At 51.2% G+C, this 19,188-nt stretch overlaps 1 protein-coding gene across 7 annotated transcripts in view; it reads right to left on the bottom strand.

Annotated features, from left to right (window-relative positions):
* ST8SIA5 (ST8 alpha-N-acetyl-neuraminide alpha-2,8-sialyltransferase 5) overlaps positions 1–19,188 on the bottom strand; it is a 61,988-nt gene that overhangs the window by 18,479 nt on the left and 24,321 nt on the right. For all 7 annotated transcript variants that reach the window (XR_007121976.1, XR_007121977.1, XR_007121978.1 and 4 more), the window contains 2 exons: positions 11,549–11,641; positions 2,449–2,535 (listed from right to left, as the gene is read on the bottom strand). Coding sequence is in view for 3 of the 7 variants with exons in the window: in XM_047698146.1 (XP_047554102.1) it covers positions 2,449–2,535; positions 11,549–11,641 (180 nt within the window). In the remaining 4 variants the exon portion in view is untranslated. The remainder of the gene's footprint in view (positions 1–2,448; positions 2,536–11,548; positions 11,642–19,188) is intronic.

Below are 19,188 nucleotides of genomic sequence, written 5' to 3'. Positions count from 1 at the left end.
CTCTCACATGGGGCTTTGAACCCACAAGGCTCCATTTCCTCCGGAAGCAGCAGTGAGGTGCCGTGTCCACACTGGCCTCCTCCCCCCCAGCACTAGCTCCAGGTGCGTTCCCATGCAGCACCTAGGTGGCCCCAGGAGGGATGGGACACCTTCCCCAAGGAGCCAGGATGATGACCACCAACAATCTTTGAGGAAGAGCTTTCTGGAAGCTTCCCCTCAAGGTCTGGGATGGAAACATGGGGTTGCCACGCTGCTGTCAAGAGGCTTGGGTTCTAGTTTCTGCTCTGCTCCCACCAGCAGTGGGGCCTGGGGCAGGGGTCTTCCCCAGACTGGACCTCAGCTTCCTTGTCTATAGAATACAGCCTTGCGGGGCACCTGGGTGACTTAGTCGTTAAGTGTCTGTCTTTGGCTCAGCTCATGATCCCAGGGTCCTGGGATCGAGCCCTGCATTGGGTTTCCTGCTCAGTGGGGAACCTGCTTCTCCCTTTCCCACTCCTCCTGCTTGTGTTCCCTCTCTCTGTGTGTCTTTCTCTGCCAAATAATAAATAAAATCTTAAAAAAAAAAAAAGAATTCAGCCTTGGCCCTTCCGCCTCTGACCTCCTGTAATTCTGTGATTGTAGGTTGCCAAAGCCAGGAAGGTTATAAAATTATTTTTTATGACTTTCTCTCTTGCAAAGATTTCACTGGGGAGCTCAGCTGGCTGCTGGTCACAGAAAGAGGTCTTTCCTGTGCAGTGTTGAGTTTCAGAATGTGACTAAGGCCTCCCAGACTGGGGGCCAGATGCCTGGCCAGGCAGAGGCCACGGGTCAGTATTTAGCTTTGCTGGTCCAGAAACTCAGTCTTGTCAGCCTGCTGGAGAGTACTTCATTGAGGGGGAAGAGGGGGGAGACTGACTCCCATTAACCAAGCTCACAAGTGACTGATATATAAACCAGAAGGCCAATGCGTCTATTTGTAGGCAGTAGGGTAGAGGAAGGCCTCAGTTACAGGACCCCTCTCCTACAACTGGAAAGCTCATGTCCATCTTCTAGCACACCCCTCCCATACTGCGCATTTCACTGTGATAGGCTCTTACAAGTCTAAGTGAAGAATCGCATCATGGTTCAATGAGCTTGTGACAAGAGCAAAGGGAGACAACCTACCGGCCTTGAAGTTTTTCCATTTAGAGCCTAGCAAGGCCTGATGGCCTCTCCCTTCCCCACACCTGAAACTATTCCCCACGCCCACCCCCAGAAGGGTGTGGGCTCCCCTGGAGCCTCTCCCCGGGATACTGCTGACTGATCCCTGCTGAAGGGATCCTTGTTTTTCTCCTGTCAATCATCTTCCTGTTGTTTCATTATTTCGTTAGACATGAGGATCCCACCAAGGAGTCTTCCGTGCTGCGCTCAGCTCTTAGCCAAGAAGACACCCTTTCACATCTCCCTGAGCTCCTCTAGGCAGGGTGTTGATGAGCTGCCTGGCCAGTGCAGTGCCCACTGTGGCACTCCTTGCTAAGTGGCAGATTTGGGGTGGGGGGCACCTGCTGCACAGGTCTTGGACCCATTCCCTCCTCCCAGCACTGGGCTGAAGTTCATGTTTGACTTTTATGATGAGGGGGGTGGGGGGAGGGAAGGGGTCAGCACAAACTCCTACACAGCCTCGGACAGGAACCCACAGTCTCATTGAGACCTCTGGGGCGTGGCTGCTGGCATCTGCTCTTCAGGGATTACCACGTTAAACATCCACATTTCTAAAAACGTGCCACTTAAAACTACAACTTGGTCTCTAGACAGGGCCTGGAACGGCGGCAAACTGGAACAAATGACTTTTAAGTTAAAGACAAAATGCTGAGTGTCATTTGCTTCTTGAAGCCTCCCGGGTAGGTGGCTATGAGCCCATGGCTCCTGGGTACGTGGGAACTGCTGCCTGACTTGCCCGCATCCGGTTCCTGCCCACATTCCTCAGCTCCCCCCAATTCCATTCCTTGAGCTCTGTCTGCACCGAAACAATACCATGAGCTCCCAGAAGTTCAGCGAAGGAGAGAACCCTACGATCAAAAGGAATTTGTGGACATCGGCCAGCTGCTTAGCTCCCCCAGAGAGGAGAACCTTAAGCTAGGGCTCTCACCTCTCTGGGAGCTGATAATCTATTGCTTTGAGTTAGAAAAGAGACGAATCTGCAGCAGGCCTCGGGCTGGGGAGCCCAGCATGGTTCTGATGGGCTGTCGGGAGACAACAGCTCCGAGGCGGATGTGGGGCCCAAAGGCCATCATGTGGGGGACAGCAGCCAGCAAGGTGCCCACCTCAGCCTGGGCACAGAGTCAGAACCTCCCCATGGCCCAGATCCCAAAGCCCAGCCGGGGCCAGCTCTGGGGAAGATGAGCCCGGGGTGGGGCCCTGCGGGATGGGGCGGCAGAAGGAGGATGGCACCCGCGGAAGGGCTGGGAAGGGCAGACAAATCACAGATACTTGAACTGGTTGGCTTCCGAGATATTCATCGCCCATCTGCACATCTGTAGGCTCTTCCATCTGTCGAACAGCTCCGACTGCTTCACCCTTGGGGAGTGGAGGACAGAAGAGCACAAATAAGGGCCAGGCTGGACAGAGCGTCGGCATTCCCAAGCCTCCCTTCCTGCTCCCCAGGTGCCAAATCCTGGTGTGGACCTTTACATGAGCTGTGTTTTCTTATTTGGGGTATGTTGGATGCCCCGGCATCTGGGGTCCTGCTCATTCCTAGACAGAGCCAACTGCTCTCCCGCAAGCCTGCCTGCCACCTGCAAACCGGCCAATCCCGAGCCGGCAGCCTCAACATCAACGTCGTCCATGGAGCCGCCAGTCTTAGGGAAACTCAGGAACACTCCGAATTATAGACAAAATCCCCAGTCTGTCTGCCCATGTGCTATCTTGGGGGAGAATCTGAAGCTTTCATTGGCTGACCGAAAAGGTCTTTGATTCACAAAACAGGGCAAATACTCACTTCGGTGTAAAGTAAAAACCAGGCTCATTCTGCAGAGCTAGGTCCCCTGTGTTTAGCTGGAGGGGAAACAGTTGCTGCCCAACTGTTTGTATCTGTAGGGGGAGGGCAAGCCTCCCCCTACAGATGCAACGCACACATGACTGGTGCGGAGATAGGTGACTGCAAGAGAGTCATACAGGAGAGCAGCCGAGTGCATGGATTTAGGAACCAGAAAAGGAGCTGGGCCCCAGACCAAGTTCAGATACCTCAGGGACCTCAGACAGGTAATTGACCTCTCACAGCTTCATCTTTATAATGAACATAATAATAGATTATCACTCACAGTCCCAGATTTGTTAAGATTATTAAATAAAGTGATGCAATAAAGGGCTAGGCATGGGAAGTGTGCACAGAAATCCCCCAAGACAGGTAAGCTATTTTTATGGTCAAACAGCATCACCTTGATGATGCTCACTCACCATGCCCTGGATTTCCCCTTTTGTAAAACCCATAACCCGTTCCTACCCACTCCTGATCTTTCCCACAAGAAAGTAAATACTGCAGGGGCAGGGGGGTGGTGCCTGAGTTCACCCCCATAAATCTAGTGGTAAGGCACACGGCAGATGTGCGGGACATAGGCACTGAGCATATCAATAAATTGGCGAATGAAGCCATAAGTCTGAGTTCAAATAGAGTCTGTAATTATTGATTGAACTCCTCTATATGGCAGGAACTGGGGCTAGAGCAGAGAACAAAACCACTCCCTGTTCCCATGGAATTTAAATCCTAGAAAGGAGGCAAATGGAAAACAGGTATGTATGCACATGACAACAAGAGCACAAAAGACAAAAGCGGGACTGTGTCAGACTACAGCAAAGGACCACAGCAGAGTGAAAAGTCAACATAAAGAACAGCAGAAAGTATTTGCAGACCATGTATCTGATATTGGGTTAAAATCCAAAATAGATAAGGGGCTCTTACAATTCAATAACAGAAAACCAAATAAACCGATTTTAAGATGGGCAGAAGACTTCAACAGACATTTTTCCAAAGAAGACATCCAGACGGCCAACAGGCACATGAGAAGGCGTTCAATATCACTCATCATCAGGGAAAGGCAAATCGAAAGCACAACGAGCCATCCCCTCACACCTGTTAGGATGGCTAACAGCGAGAAAACAAAAAAAGATCGCCAGTGCTGGCGGGGACGTGGAGAAAAGGGAAGCCTGGGACAGTGTTGTTGGGAACGCATACCGGTACAGCCAGCACGGGAGGCAGCATGGAGGTTCCTCCAAAATTAAAAATAGAGCTACCATATGACCCATCAGCTCCACGTCCATGTCTATATCCATAGGACTTGCTGTCAGGATGGGAAAGAGCTCGGTACGCCCCCTGTTCACGGTGAGACTACTTGGTAGTAAGCAGGGAATGGAAACCAGCTGAATGTCTCCCTATGTGTAAAAAGAACGTGCTATGGACACACAATGGAATATTCTTCAGCCTTTCACAGGCAGGAAATCTGCCATAGGTGACAAGCTGGACGAAGGCAGCAGACCTCATGCTGCGTGCAATAAGGCAGTCATGGAACAATGTACATGGCATGAGTCCGCCCGTGGAGCATCTACGCAGTCGATCTCCGAGAAACAGGGAGTAGAATGGTGGTTGCTGGAGGCTTTGGGAAGGAGAAAGGGTGAGCTGCCTGCGACCCCACGGGTCTAGAGGTTCAGGTTGATGAGGTGAACAAGGGCTAGAAATCTGCTGTACAACTTAGTGCGACATTTAACAATACTGGATTATACGCTTAAGAATGGGTTCAAGGGGCAGATCTCAGCTCAAGGGTTCTTACCCCAACTGAGAGAAAGAAAGCAGATAATAATGCCATGTCTGGGAGAGGCGAGGGCTCTGAAGAAAAATGAAGCAAGGTAAATGAAGGAAAAAGTGACTGTTTCAGAAGGGCTGGTCAGGGAGGGCTTCCCTGAAGAGGAGAACTTGGCACAAAGAACTGAAATGGTTAGGAGGGAGCCATGCAAGCACCTGGGGAAGAAGCAGTCCAGGCAAAGAAAAAAGTGAGTACAAACCCACTGGGGCAGGATCTTAGTTGGCCACTTTAAGGAGCTGGAAGGAATCCCTCTTCTTTCCAGGCTGATGCCTTCTTTCTGGCTTCCACAAACCTCTCACATTAGCCTGCCCCTCTCAGGCTAATGTGACATCTGAGGAGATGTCACGGCCCACCCCTGCCTCCCCCAGGCTTCCCTCCCCTGCTTTCCACAACCCATAGGTCCCTAGAGCAGCACCTAACATGGCCAATGCCTCAGACACCACGTGGAAACATAGTCCTCGCAGGACTGTGGGCCGGGGTCCTAGGTCCAAGTCTTACCAGCATCTGGGTCCCATTCTCTGTGCCTCCAATACCTGTCACACAATGGACTAAGGCTGGGACCTGAACACCCAACCTTGAATCCTGGCTCCATCCCCGACTTGCAGTGTGGCCTTGGACAAGTCATTGAATCTTTCTGAGACTTGGGTGCTTTATCTGTACAACCAATATAACAACCTCTGTCCTGCTAATCTCCAGGGTTGTCAGAAAGATCAAATGAGATGATACGCATAAGAATATTTTATAAATGCTTTGCAAATGTAGAGATTGCCTTTCCTTTAAAAATGAAGGGTTGATCCCAGGCTCTGATTTCCTTTCTCTGCAGACACCACTGAAATTCCAGAAGAGGAACAAAAATGTTATATAGACCTAGAATTGATTGATGGAGACGGGGGAGTTCAGAGGAAGAGAGATCTTGACAAGTGTGTGAAAGGAGGACGGGGGGGACATATGGAGGGGTGACATGGCCCAGAAACAATGTCCAACCCCACGGAACATTTTTTTTTTTTTAAGATTTTATTTATTTATTTGACAGACAGAGATCACAAGCAGGCAGAGAGGCAGGCAGAGAGAGAGGAGGAAGCAGGCTCCTTGCTGAGCAGAGAGCCCGATGCGGGGCTCGATCCCAGGACCCTGAGATCATGACCTGAGCCGAAGGCAGCGGATTAACCCACTGAGCCACCCAGGTGCCCCCCCACGGAACATTTTTAAAGAGGGTGGAGGGTGGGGATGGGACATGGTGCTGAAAAAGAGCATCAGTTGTAAGTCTGTATCCAGAACCTTCAAACTACAGCAGCCAAACAGTGTCCAGCAGAGGGAGAGGAGAGACTGAATCAGACTGTCAGTTCCTACCAAAAAGCAAAAACAAAAACAAATTATTATTCCCAATGAAAAGATCTGGACATCATAACAACAAAAAGAGTAGTGTCTCCAACAAGGACTCTTGAAGAAGGCCTGCTCTTCAGCTTTTTGTTGTTCTAAATGTGAATATGAATCAGATGAGCAAGGGTCACCTGGTCAACTGGAAGGAATCAGATGAAGAGAAACCATCAGTTAAAATATCCAAAGAGAAAAACAGTGGAGGAACAAAATACAACTTTAATAGAGTCTACTTAGTGTCTCTAGAGAGCCTAGAAGACACGACACCCTTAAAGATAGGAAGAGATAGCTCTGAGGACAAAGAAAGAGCGCTGGGGTAGGGATGAGTTTGCTCAAAGAGCTGGAAAATGAAGTCAAGGACTTTTCTCAGGAAGTGGAAACAATGGGCAGAGACAGAAAAGAGGACATCGGACAGGGGATGCTACACGAGCGATCCAGAAAGTCGGGGGTATGACTCTTAGAAGGACTGGAAAGAGGAAGTAGAGAGGAACGGAGAGAAGGAAATATTTTTAAAAATCCAAAAGAGGGGCACCTGGGTGGCTCAGTGGGTTAAGCCGCTGCCTTCGGCTCAGGTCATGATCTCAGAGTCCTGGGATGGAGCCCCGCATCGGGCTCTCTGCTCAGCAGGGAGCCTGCTTCCTCCTCTCTCTCTGCCTGCCTCTCTGCCAGCTTGTGACCTCTCTGTCAAATAAATAAATAAAATCTTAAAAAAAAAAAATCCAAAAGAACATTCAAGAGTCTGGACATGAATCCCGGACGGAGCGGTCCAACAGGTGTCTGTCCTGAAACCCACCCTCCAGACATTTCAGAACTGCAGGATCCGGAAACAGTGCAGAGAGAAGAAAACAGGACACCTCTAAAGGAACAAGAAGCATCATGCTCTCATCACTCTGGACGCTAGAAGGCATTGGGGGAAGTCTTTAGCGTTTGGGGGGGAAATGGTTTTCTCCCAAAATTCCAACACCACCAAACCAATAATCAGGTATATGGGAAGAATTAAGTGATTTAGACACAGAACTCAAAACCTGACCTCCTACCCATCATTTGGAAATGACTGGAAGATGGGTAGAAACAAGAAGAAGTTATGGGTTTTCCACAAGAGTGAATCCCAGCTAAGAGGCAGGGAAGGGAAGTTCCCAGGACAATGGCATGTGGCCCACCAAGAGAGCAGCCTGTCCACGCTGGAGAATGAGGATAAAGAGAAACCCTGAGGGGAAGGTCTGATTGGAGGAGAGGCAGGCAGAAACCCCAGATAGTGCATAACAGAGACAAAGAGTTCAAGGGGGAAATGATGAGTTGATGCTCCAGTAAAAAAGGGGAGGGGGAGGATGCACAAGAAAGGACATAAAATAACTATTTCCTGTTCTTTAAAACTTGGAGTCAACCTGTAGAGCAAACCCGAAAATAGGCTCATTATGGGTACCAAGAGAATGTAAACGTTATCAGCCTTGACCTTTTAAAGGTAAATGCACTGATGACTGGAACCAAAACATAGGGATAATTTTAAAAACCCCATCTTACAAAGTACAGGCTCAAGAAATACTGCCAGTATTTGGCAGAACCAGAAACAAGTTACTCAGGCAATCTAGAGGCGGAAGAACTAAAAATAGCAATTCTCCCCAACCCAGTAGGGGTGGGGGGTATCGTAAGGGGGCTGAACCCTCACCCACCGAGGCCGGACATCAGTGCACGTCGTGGTAAGTCAAGAAACAGCAGGGATGTGTTACTGAGAGCTGCGGCGGTAATGACCAGAAGGAACAGCCAGAGTCGAAAGGAACAGGGCTGGGGGAGCAAAGGCATGGGGCAGGGGCCTGTGGCTTCTTATTATTACCAGCGTCTCTATCCTACTTGATTTTTCCCACCATGTGCAAGAGATGGTGAGGATAGGAGGTGATCATGACCATCTCTGTTCTTCTCTCTTCCCCTTTCCTCCGCTGGCCTCCTCTGACTCTACCCAGCTCTCATGTACATGCCCTGCCCACTCATTCGTGTCACGGCCACATCCTGAGCCCGTGCACACTCGGGGACTCCGAGATGCATGGGCATGAAGGGGCCCCCAGCCTGGGTGGTCCTGGCTCCCAGACTCTGTTCCTGGGTGCAGCACAGGCCTCCCCGCCCCAGAAAGATGGGGAAGGGGCAGCAGGAGAGGGCCTGGGGTGACGCCCCAAGCACCAGCCCCACCGGGTGGGAACCAGCTCAAAAACCAAGAGGTTCTAGAATGACTACAGTCAAACAAATAATTTGTACAAGTATTAGTGAGGATGCACATCATAATACATCACCACAGAGTGACTCCTCCTACTTCTGCCATCGTCGGGACTGAGGCCTTCTCCATGTGGGAATTTGCCGGCTGACTGGTTTCTACCAGCGTTTGGAGCAATTTTGGACCAGAATTATTCCCAGATGAATCCCACCCCTCCCTGTTGCCTCCGAATGCCAGCTGTCATTCTTACACCTTAAGGGCCTCCCAGCCCAGCTGCGCAGCCCCCTCCACGCACATATGGCGACTTAACCTTCCTCCAATGACTCAGAGTCTCCACTGGGAGCAGTGCGCATGGCCCCGGGCCAGTGAGGCCCGCAGGTACCCAGATGATGCTAGGACCATTCGAGTCCGAGGCTGGTCTCCAGGCTCTCTGATGTCAGACCTGGAGGTCCCACTGAACCTCAGCTTGCCAACCCAGGAAAGGAGGCACAGCCTCATGCCCATGCCCCACAAACAGCCTCCGCCTTTCCTCTCAGAGCCCCAGGGCCACTGGGCCCAGGCTCCCAGGGTCTGGGGACCACAGGGATGTGAAGGAGACAGAGTGGTGCAGGGCCCAGGGGTCACCAGCTGGGACGGAGCTCAGCTCAAGAGACCAAAGCAGGTGGCCCAAGGCAGAGAGGAGAGTTCAAGACTAACTTGCTGAGCACCAGACATGCATCCCTGATGAGGGACAAAGGTGGGCACCGACTGTGGGAAGATTCCTCACCCCACTCCACCGCACAATGTTGTGATGCAGGGCGTGGTGGAAGCTGGAATACGGACTCTCAGGGTCCAAATCATCTCTCCTTCAAAACTCTTATTTGCGATCCTAACCTCTGAGATCTCAGAATGTGACTCTTTGGAGACAAGGTCTTAAAGGAGGAGGTTAAGTTGAAATGAGGCCATGAGGGTGGGCCCACATCCAATATGATGGATGTCCTTATTAGAAGAGGAAATGAGGACACAGGCAGGTACAGAAGGAAGTCCACATGAAGGTCGAGGGAGAACGCGGCCATCGGCGAGCCAAGCAGAGGCTTCAGCAGCCAGCCCTGCCAGCACCTCGATCTCAGGCTTCCCACCTCTGCAGCTGTGGGATCTAAAGTTCTTTGAGGGCCTGAGGTCTTTGAATTCCGGGAAAAGACAAAGGGTCTCTGCTTAGGAGCTGATGAATTTGACTCACGCCTGAAGTGTGGACAGCCACGTTTGCCACTAAATCGCAACTCCTCACTGATCACATCACACACGCCCCACTGCCACCTACTTAAAGCCTTCCATGGGTTCCCGCAGCCCTCGGATAATGACAGAATCTAAATCCTAGTCCACACTGCAAAGCCTCATGAGGTCAGGCCCTGGTCTGGCCCTCCAGCAACATGGCTGCCTCATCTCCCCTCTCACGCTGGCATTCAAGCTGCCCTGACCCTTCAGAGCCGGGGACACAGCGGGCTTTCTCCTGGCACAGGGACTTTGCACAGACTGTTCCCTCAGTCTGGAACCTGCCTGGCCTACTTACCTCTTATCAGCCTTCCAACGGTAGTGCCAGCATCCCTTCCTCAGAGGAGCTTTGCCTGACAACCCCCTCCTCGCCCCAGTCCAAGTCCAGTTCCCTGCCATCCCCTTGTCTCCCTAGGGTAAACAAGTATTAATGTCCGCTTCCCTGCTGGGCTGTGAGCTCCATGAGGGCAGGGACCAGGGTGTGTGCTCAGCGCAGGGCTGGCTGGGGCTGATGGGAGGGGGACCTGCCTTACACGTTTACCTCTGGAGAGGGTACAGAGACCTTTGGTTGGTACCGGGACCATAACGCAGCTATGCCCAGGAGGACATGTCCTGGGAGCTTTCCTGCAGCTGTTAAACTTACAGATTCTGAAAGACAGCCCCGAAAAGCTGCTGCTGCTGGCAGTGGTTCCAGAAGCGGAAGAAAAGGGAGGAAGGCATATGAACATTGAGGCAGCACCTATTACGTGTGCTACTGTGGATGCGGACCAAGGGGCCATCTGCTTTCACATACCTACTTCTAGTCTCTGCGGTGACCCTTAAAAGTTGGGTAACACTGTCCTAATTTCTATAGGTAAGGAAAAGCTCAGAGAGATTAAGTAATTTGTATAAAGATGCAGAGCTGCTAAGATCCCAGGTCTGACAACTCCCCAGGCGCATGCTCCATCTATGACCCACACTACACAGAAACTGGGTCAGATGGCAGAAGGCACGGTGGCTTCTGCCCGTCGGCCACGGACCATGGTCCCAGGGATCGCTCACGGGCCCACGAGAGCCCCCAACGCTAGTTATAGATTAACTATAGACCTTTTCCACATCCAGGTAGAAATGTTTTCAAATACACACGAATTTCATTTCAAACCAAATATCACGACGAGTGCGGCAACATTCCTCTCAGTGGGTGGTGAATTTGTGGCAATGCCACGTGGGAGAGGAGGGTGGTGGAAATCCATAGTCACTGAAATGTGCTGCCTCTAATGTGCTTTTTCTCCTATAGGTTGTAAAAAAGCCATGGGTGTTCTGCTGTTGGGTGAGGAGCAGAAATTACAGTTCTTTTGTGATTTGTGAGCAAAATCCTAATAAAGCGTGTTTGTGCACAGGTGCTGGTTGAAGCAGATTCCCTGGGGGAGTGCACCAGGACACCCGTGCTGCCTCTGCGGGGAACCGAGGGGCTGTGAGATGGGGGTTTTTACTCTATGCGTTTTTGTACCATTTGAATGCTGTATCATTGAAATAATTTAAAAAATACTTAATTTAATGACTATAAAAGGTTGAAAAGATGATAGCAAAAGGGCGCCGCTTAACCCTCTGCTCAGAGTGCTGAATTTTGGGTAAGATGCTCCTGTGCTCTCTTTGGCTTCCATGCAGGAGTTGCCCAGGGACAATCTCATGGATCCTGGTAATTGAGACTGGGACTGAATCCCCTGAGTCACCAGAGGTGACCTTGCCAACTTGGTCTTGTTTCATAAAATGCACAATTATCCCTGCTCTCCAAGTGCCAGAGGCCCGGGGGAAGGAGATCTCACTCTCGCTCTATGGGGTGCCTGCCCCATCCCATGCCCCCTCCCCCGGTCCTGCCCCATCCCACGTGTCCCGTCCCTGCCACCGTCCCGGCCACACTCACATGGACAGCACCTTCACTTCCAAGATTTCGTGCCTCAGCTCCAGGCATCTTGTGGAGTTATATTCAAATGGGCCCTCATAAAACTCGAAGTACCTAGGAACCAACAGGGACAGAAATTACTATATGAAGAAGCCAGCCAGACTTTGGGGGGACTATGGGGCTCTTGGTGGGGACAAGTCAATCCTGGTCAAATTAATAGAGCACACCAGACCCACCCCAGCAGATGACCTCATAGGGGGTCCCCAGGACTGGTGGGGCCCTCTGGCTTGACCACAGGGTGGTTGGTTACTCACAGCACCCCACTGCCACAGGAGTCTAACCCTTTACAAGGCATGAACTCATCTCAGCAAATCAGGACATTCAGAAGAAGGTTTGGCTGCAAAAGGGAAGGGAAAGGGAAGGATGCCCAGGGCATGGTCTCATTAGCTTCGGTGATTGGTGCCTGATGGAGGCGGCACGGGGAGTTGGGGTGGTGAGACCCAGACTTTCAACTTTAGTCCTGCCCTTTCCTGCCCCTTTCTCCTCCCCCCAGGACACAAACACAGTGAAAATCTGCTGCTTTTTCCACTTGTCAGTAGCTCACCCGGCTCTCAAGCTGTGACTAGGTGAGGCTGACGTTTCTTTCTCCCCATTTGGCAGCTGAGAAAGTGGAGGCTAAGGAGATGGAGCTCAGGTCCCACAAACAGGAGGACGGGGCCAGGCTTGGGCTGGGTCCCACCAGAGGGAAGCCCAAGCCCTTCCCAATGCCAGCTGTCTCCAGGCCTGCCAGAGCCACCTCAGTGTCCCTCCTGCAACTCCACACAGAAGCCGATTCTAGCCAGTGCTTGCTGAGCCCTTACCTAGGACCAAGTGCTTGACGTGGGTGCACCCACTTGTTATTTTTCGAACTAGCCTATGAGGAAAGCAGTCGGCATATGCATCTGGAATGAGCTCTGCAGTAGCCCAGAGCCACATAGATGGTAGGTGGCAAAGCTGGGACATGAGCCTGCACGTTGACTCGAGGCTGCTCTTGTCCACTCACCTGTAAAGACAGCTGGTGTCCCCTGAAAAGGCCCTGTGGCCTCCCACAGTCACTGGGTGAGGAGACCTTTAAAGCTGTCCCCTGAAGTTCCCACAAGCCCAGAGAAGAAAGAGCACCTGCAGACATTAAGCACAGTTCACTGCTGAACGCAGCCATGGAGGCAGGATGGGGCCAGTCCTCGTAGCCTCTCTGTCCGGAGGTTGCTCAGAAAAGGCTGGGGGGCTGGATCCCAGAACAGTTCAACACCAGAGAAGCCTGCAGGGTCAAGACACTCTAAAAGTGGGGTCAGTGGCCTGGGGATAGGTAGCTCTGGAGAATCAGATGAGCCCTCAGGGCTGCTCCTGGGAGCTGTGTGCCGTGACCCAGGATTTAGAATAAAGGCATTCCTCCAGCACGTCCCAGAAACCTTCCCAGCGCGTGGGGGCAGTTATTTCCCATGTGTTCTCACACGCCTCATTTCTGTGTCCCAACTCTTGGATGTGCTGCTCTATACACAGAAAGGCATTTTACCCAATAAAGTGGCTTTTTACAATACTTGCATTTTAAATAACTTCTATATATCGTATCATATTTAATACTTTAAATGTTTTAAAATATTTGTTCTTAACTTTCATATAATTTAATAGTTAAGTGTTAAAGTTATGTTTTTAAGTAGTTTTAACTCATATATGTATGTGTGTGTGTATATTATATCATATGCGTGTATGTGTATAATGATTATACACATACATGCTTATGATAGATAGATAGATAGATAGATTTATTTATTTAACAGAGAGAAACACAGTGAGAGAGGGAACACTAGCAGGGGGAGTGGGAGAGGGAGAAGCAGGCTTCCAGTGGAGCAGGGAGCCCAATGCAGGGCTCAATCCCAGGACCCCAGAACCACGACTGGAGCCAAAGGCAGACACCCAACAACTGAGCCACCCAGGTGCTCCACTAAAATATTAAAACACTTTATATAACAAATTGTCTCTTACTGACAAAATGAAATTGACTCCTTATTCTCATGCCGTGAAAGAAATGGAGTTCATAAGAACTAGGCATTGTGGATTTCCAAAATATCACACTCACCTTCTTCTCCCTGTTTCCCCATGTTTTGGAATTCCTTTGTCTGTCTTTCTCATCTGGCAAACCCAAATTTATCCTTCAGTACCCAGCTCAACTGCCCCTACCTCTGAGAATTTTCTCTGACCCTCACTCCTGGGGTCCCTCTTACTTTGTCTCTTAATTAGAACAACTAACACTGTATTCTAACAGTCTGTTTATGTATCTGTTTTCCCTTCCAAACTGTTGTGAATTTCTCAAAGAAAGGACTCTGTCTTTGTTACCTCTGTACCTTTTGTACTACAGATGCTGTGAAGTGGAAAACTACATTTCCCAGACTCCCTTGCAACTAGGGTGTGGATGCCATTTAGGTTCGACCAATCAGAAGCATTTGCATAAGACTGAGTCAGAGTTGTGTTATCGGTAAAGAATAGCCAGGCTCCAGGCACTGTTTTGCTGGTGCAGAATGTGGCAGAGGTGGTAGCAGCATCCTCATGATTATATTCTTATGTAAATATATTACATTTATTATTATATATTATTTATTATTATATATAAACTACAGTGGTAGCATCACCCTCATGATATTATATTTATAAATAAATATATCATATTTATTATTATTTCTCCTATTTATTATTATTATATATTATAGTCTTTCCCCTAAATAGATCCCCTTCTGCTTTCACTAGCTCAATGGATTTGACTACCTATAATTAAGAACAAGGGGTCAGCATGAGGCCACCAGAAAAGTCCATGACCTTGGCTGTAACTGACATCATTTTCCAGTCACACAACTGTAAGCAAGGTCTGGTGTCTTATCACAAAGATCATCGTTTGCAACCAGAGCCATTGGCACTATGTCCTTTGGAATCCACTGGGTCATCTGAAGCCATGATCTCAGGCTGCTACTAAGAAAAGCTCCAGATTCAAATGGTGCAGGAGTTAGTTAGGAGAAACTTACCCCACTGGTCTTGGGGGGCTAGAAGTCTTGCAGACACATCTTTGTTATGCCTCTAAACCAGCTATGTGATGTGGGTCAATCACTTACCCTCTCTGGGCCTCTGCTTTCTCCTCCTTAAAATAATAGCCAAGGGCCTACCCAGCACATAATATGACCCCTCAGTGTTTCCCACTCACTAACCAAACCAGAATGTAACTGTGGAATGATGATCCACAAAGACAAGGAAGAAACTCTCAAAGACCAGCCAGCCCCTCCACTATCTCCATCAGGCGCGCCCCGCTTACCTCTGCCAGACTCCACTCAGTCTCCCTCCCTGCTGAATCGCCAACCTTACCCCTCCAGGGAACTGGGCAGTACAGTGATTCCAGATGGTCTCGTGCCGTGTGTTTGGTGCCCACTCGGTGGACAGGCTTTCAGAACGGGGTCACATTCCTTCCCCGCCCCTCATAAGCCACCCCAGGCCCATCACTTTTATGAGCCTTACTTTCCTCATCTGTCACATCCACACACACAAAAGTACCATTCATGTGTGACAGGACTGAGAGAAGATAGTGATGAGAAATTTGGGGAAAGTCCCAGGATAGTGCCTGGCACACACCAAGCACCCAAGAAATGCTCAGTCCTTTCTTTCTCCTTTCTCTTGCCATCAAAGGGCAAGAGTCTCCAGGGAGTCAGTGACCGCTTATGGCCCTGCGGCTGGCTGATGGCAGAGCTGGGTCAGGCACGAGTAACCTCAGAAAGCTTCTCTGCCATCTGGACAGGCTGGCATCCTCCTTCCACTGCTGCCAGGAAACCCCCTCCCCTGCCACCCAGCGGGATAGAGCCCATGTTGCATTCTGCTTGGATGCGGGGATGTCCCTGGTCACTTCTCTGCTGCACACTCCATGGATAAACTGTGTTTCTGAGGCTTTAACCTCTGGGCCTTGTTGACCCTGGAAGACCACCCCACCCAGGGCTAGCCGATTCCTGGAGACAGGAACCACCTGTGAGCACCTTTCCTACGCAAACAAATCAGTCCAGAGCTCACACACACACCGCACCACTTCCCAAGAGGGGCTGCTTTCCCCCTGCCCCGATCATCCCAGGGCCAGGTACCAGACAGCTAGGGCAGCCCCTTAGGCCCCGGAGCCCGCTGAGATCATTCAGACTGATGACTCCCAGGCCTGTGTACCTGTCTCACCTGTTTCTTCCACAGAAACCACAGTGGAGGCTCTTGCCCACTTTTTCCCTTCACTCCCTCTGCTCCTGATCCCACCTCCCAGTGTTCCCCAGTGTTTGGTGTGGTGTGCCTCCTGCTTCTGAGCATGACTATAAAACCCTCTTCCTTCCTGCCAGTGACTTGCACGTCTGTGTGTCTCACCGTGCACGACTATAACGAAGCCCAGCCACCCTGAAAACACTCCCCATGGTACCTTGGCCAAGCCATCAGAATCACTCCCTGCCTGGGGCGAAAGCCCTGGTTTTCCCAGCTGAAAATGGAGATAATAGCTCTTGCCTGGGCTCTGCTTCTCTGGGCTGCACTTCTCCATCCCTGACTCTAAAGATAATGAACTTGAGGAAAGGAGATTGTAACGAGGGCTTCCAAGTGTCCCCCCGCGTTCTGCTTCTGACGGGACACCCAAGCATGGCATTCTGGGAAAAGCCGTGGTAATCCTTGTTTGGCCTGGACACAGACTTCTATGCAGACATCAAAAATGAGGCTTCCACTTTCTTTGTGGAATGACATGGGAAGATACTTGCAGGACAATGCTGAGTGGAAAATGCAAGTTACAAAACTGATGTCCCAAAAGAATGGGACGTACATATGTGAATGCGTGGGGCAAAGGGACGGGTCGTAACAAGGCACTAATGGTGGGTTTCTTTGAGTAATGGGACAATGAACAATTTTTAAAATACTTCTCTGTATTTTTATGTTTCCTGTAATGGGGTTATGATTTTCGTGTTATTGGAAATCACCAGTAAATGCCCTTTTATTTAAGTCCTAGCTCTCCCTCGAAACAGCACAAGCTCCTCCTTAACCTGCTACAAGATTGAGAAAAGCAGTTTCTCCAACCTTCTCAACTCTATTAGCCTCTCAAGGTGAGTTAGTCACTGTCTCTTCTTCCAGTTCTCGAAAGATGATCTCTGCCCAGCTCAGAGAGGAGGGGCCTGCAGCACATTTAGCACCTCGCAGGTATAAATAGTCTCAGCCGGTCAGCCCGGCAGTCCAGCTCATCTCAGATGCCACTTGGCTTCCGGCAGCCACCTCCGGGGCTGGCACCAAGCTGTGTCTGTCCTGCCCCTCCTCGGTGCCCTCAGGGACTTCGGGCGGGGGGGGGGGGTAGGGCAGCCCTGGCTGCCTGACCAGCGGGTGACAGCCTCTCCTAAGTGAGAAGACAATGGCAGAGGTGACCACAACAGTCCTCCTCCTCTTCCCCAGACTTGGGCTTTAGGTTTGCAGGTGGAGGAGGCCTCATTGCAGCATGCTCAGGGGCCCACGTGCATCCCTGCCAGGCTTTCTCTGTAAGCCTGCCCCTCAGCAGGCTCTCCTTTGGCCTGAACCCCCTCCAGAGCTTTGTTGGGGCCATGGGGTCTTTCCTGGAGGCCACGGTACTTTGAGCCCTGGCACCACTGGCTGGTACAAGATAAGGTTCGTGCATTCGGCTTCCTATCTAACGCTGCCCTTCCTCCCCAGGTGCTGATGGTGTTCAAGAGAACAGGAGCCCAGGGAGGTCCCAATGTCCTGCAAAAGATTCCACCAGCCCATCGAGCAAGGAAGCAGCCCCAGCTCAGCAATCAGCACCCCTGGGCTCCTCTCAAACCTCGTGCAGAATCTCAGGGGACCACAAAATGGTTTATTTATTCCACACTATGTAGGAACCTGGAAAGGGTATGACACCTCTGTGCAAATTAGGAAAAAGTACCTTTTTCTCCAGGTGAATTAAGCCACAGGGCAGTCACATGACTTGTGAAGCGAGAGTGAGCTACCTGACCGTTGGCTGGGTATCTTTGTGCAGTGCTGCAGTGCCCACTCTGCACAACTGTCTGTGGCAGCCTGATACTGGATTCCTTAATTTTGTCCTGCTTAATCCTCCCAACAGCCCTATGAGGTAGGCATTGTTTCCCCCATTGTATACCAAAGACTCAGATAGCAAGTGGTAAAGCAACCTGCCCAAAGTCATTCAGCTAGTAAATAGGGGCACTGGAAAGGGGACCCAGAGCTTTTAGGAGCCCAGAATTCGTGTCCTTCCATCGCTGCAGTCCACTCCCTCTCCCTGATTCTGACAAGCCACTGTTATGGGGTGCAGGGAGCGGTTCTCAGCGAGCAGCCCCCTCCCCATCAGGGGGCTCAGTGCGACTTCAGAGCCAGGAAAGCTGCCATCCCAAGACAGCATTCCACCCATCAGCGCACAGGCACAGAAATCAAAGTCTGCAAAGTGCAGCCTGACAATTCAAAGGACTGCCGTGTCTTCCTTAACAGGAACAGAGAGACTCGAGAAGGGCTCAGCTGTCAACAATAGCAGGTCACAGGTGCCAGGAGGAGATGCTCCCCTCCCAGGGCGTGAAGAGAGCTGGCTCGGACCCCTGACTAGATGCTGGCTCTCTGGGCCACAATTTCCCCATCTGTCCATGGGACTCTGCAGAGGTACTTGAATATCAGAGCTGGAAGCTAAGAAAGCCCAACGTTCCAAACACAACCTTGATAGTCCTTTGGTTAATCTGCTCCGGGTATGAACTTTGCTGCAGTGTCATTCCTGGCATCGGGCGGGGGTTGGGGTTGTCCCTCCTCCCCCCTGCGGCCAGAGGTTCTTCGGGGCCCCTGATCCAGTGTCTAGATAGCCCAGGCAAGAGGTCGCATGTGGTGGCTTTCCCTTCTGAACCAGACCAGGGAGCCCTGAAGAACTCCCCTGTTAAAACCCAGCCCACCTCCCGGTGTCCAAACTAGCAGTGGCCGTCCGCTGCTCCCACCCTGCTTTACCACCCTGCTGCCCCCAGGGGCCCCCAGGGGCCCATGCCACAGCCGGATCCTCCTGGCCTCCTCTTCCTTTAGCTCCCACCCACTGGTCACCTCTGCTCCCTCTGAGGCACTTCTCTCCCTTCCGGCACAAAGGGTGTGAGTAAGTACTCTTTTCTCCCCGGAGGGGTGTCTCTGTCGGGGACCCTCTTCCTCGCTGTGTCTCTCTGGTTGCCACCAGCTTACCCTTCAGAGCCTTCCCCGCCCTCCCTCTGCCGCGCCCACAGCCCCCAGCTCAGTCCTTATTACACTGCTCTCCGGGCAACACCCCCACCGCCACGCCAGGCCCCTCGGGGGATGGCTCTTCTCCCCTTCAGCTCACCGAAGAGATACTGACCCACTACTACGTGCCAGGTACCTGTTTAGGCCAGGATGCAGCGACGACCACTCCGGATAAAGCCCCCACCCTCACGGACTTCCAGGACAGGAGACACATGAAATACAAATGCAACATAGGGCCAGGTAGGGATGAGCGTCATAAAAGTAAAGCAGGCGAGGGGGCTGGAGGGCACCTGGAAGGGCAGTAGGAGGTCAAAGAAGGCCTCTCCGGACAGAGATGGAGCCATCTGCAGGGGTGCGGGAAGAGCATTCAAGAGGGAACGACAAGCAGATAC

Source organism: Lutra lutra, chromosome 12, assembly GCF_902655055.1.
Source record: "Lutra lutra chromosome 12, mLutLut1.2, whole genome shotgun sequence".
Taxonomy (NCBI): domain Eukaryota; kingdom Metazoa; phylum Chordata; class Mammalia; order Carnivora; family Mustelidae; genus Lutra; species Lutra lutra.
Note: the sequence above shows the minus strand (reverse complement) of the source record. Positions and strands in the feature narration are given on the sequence as shown.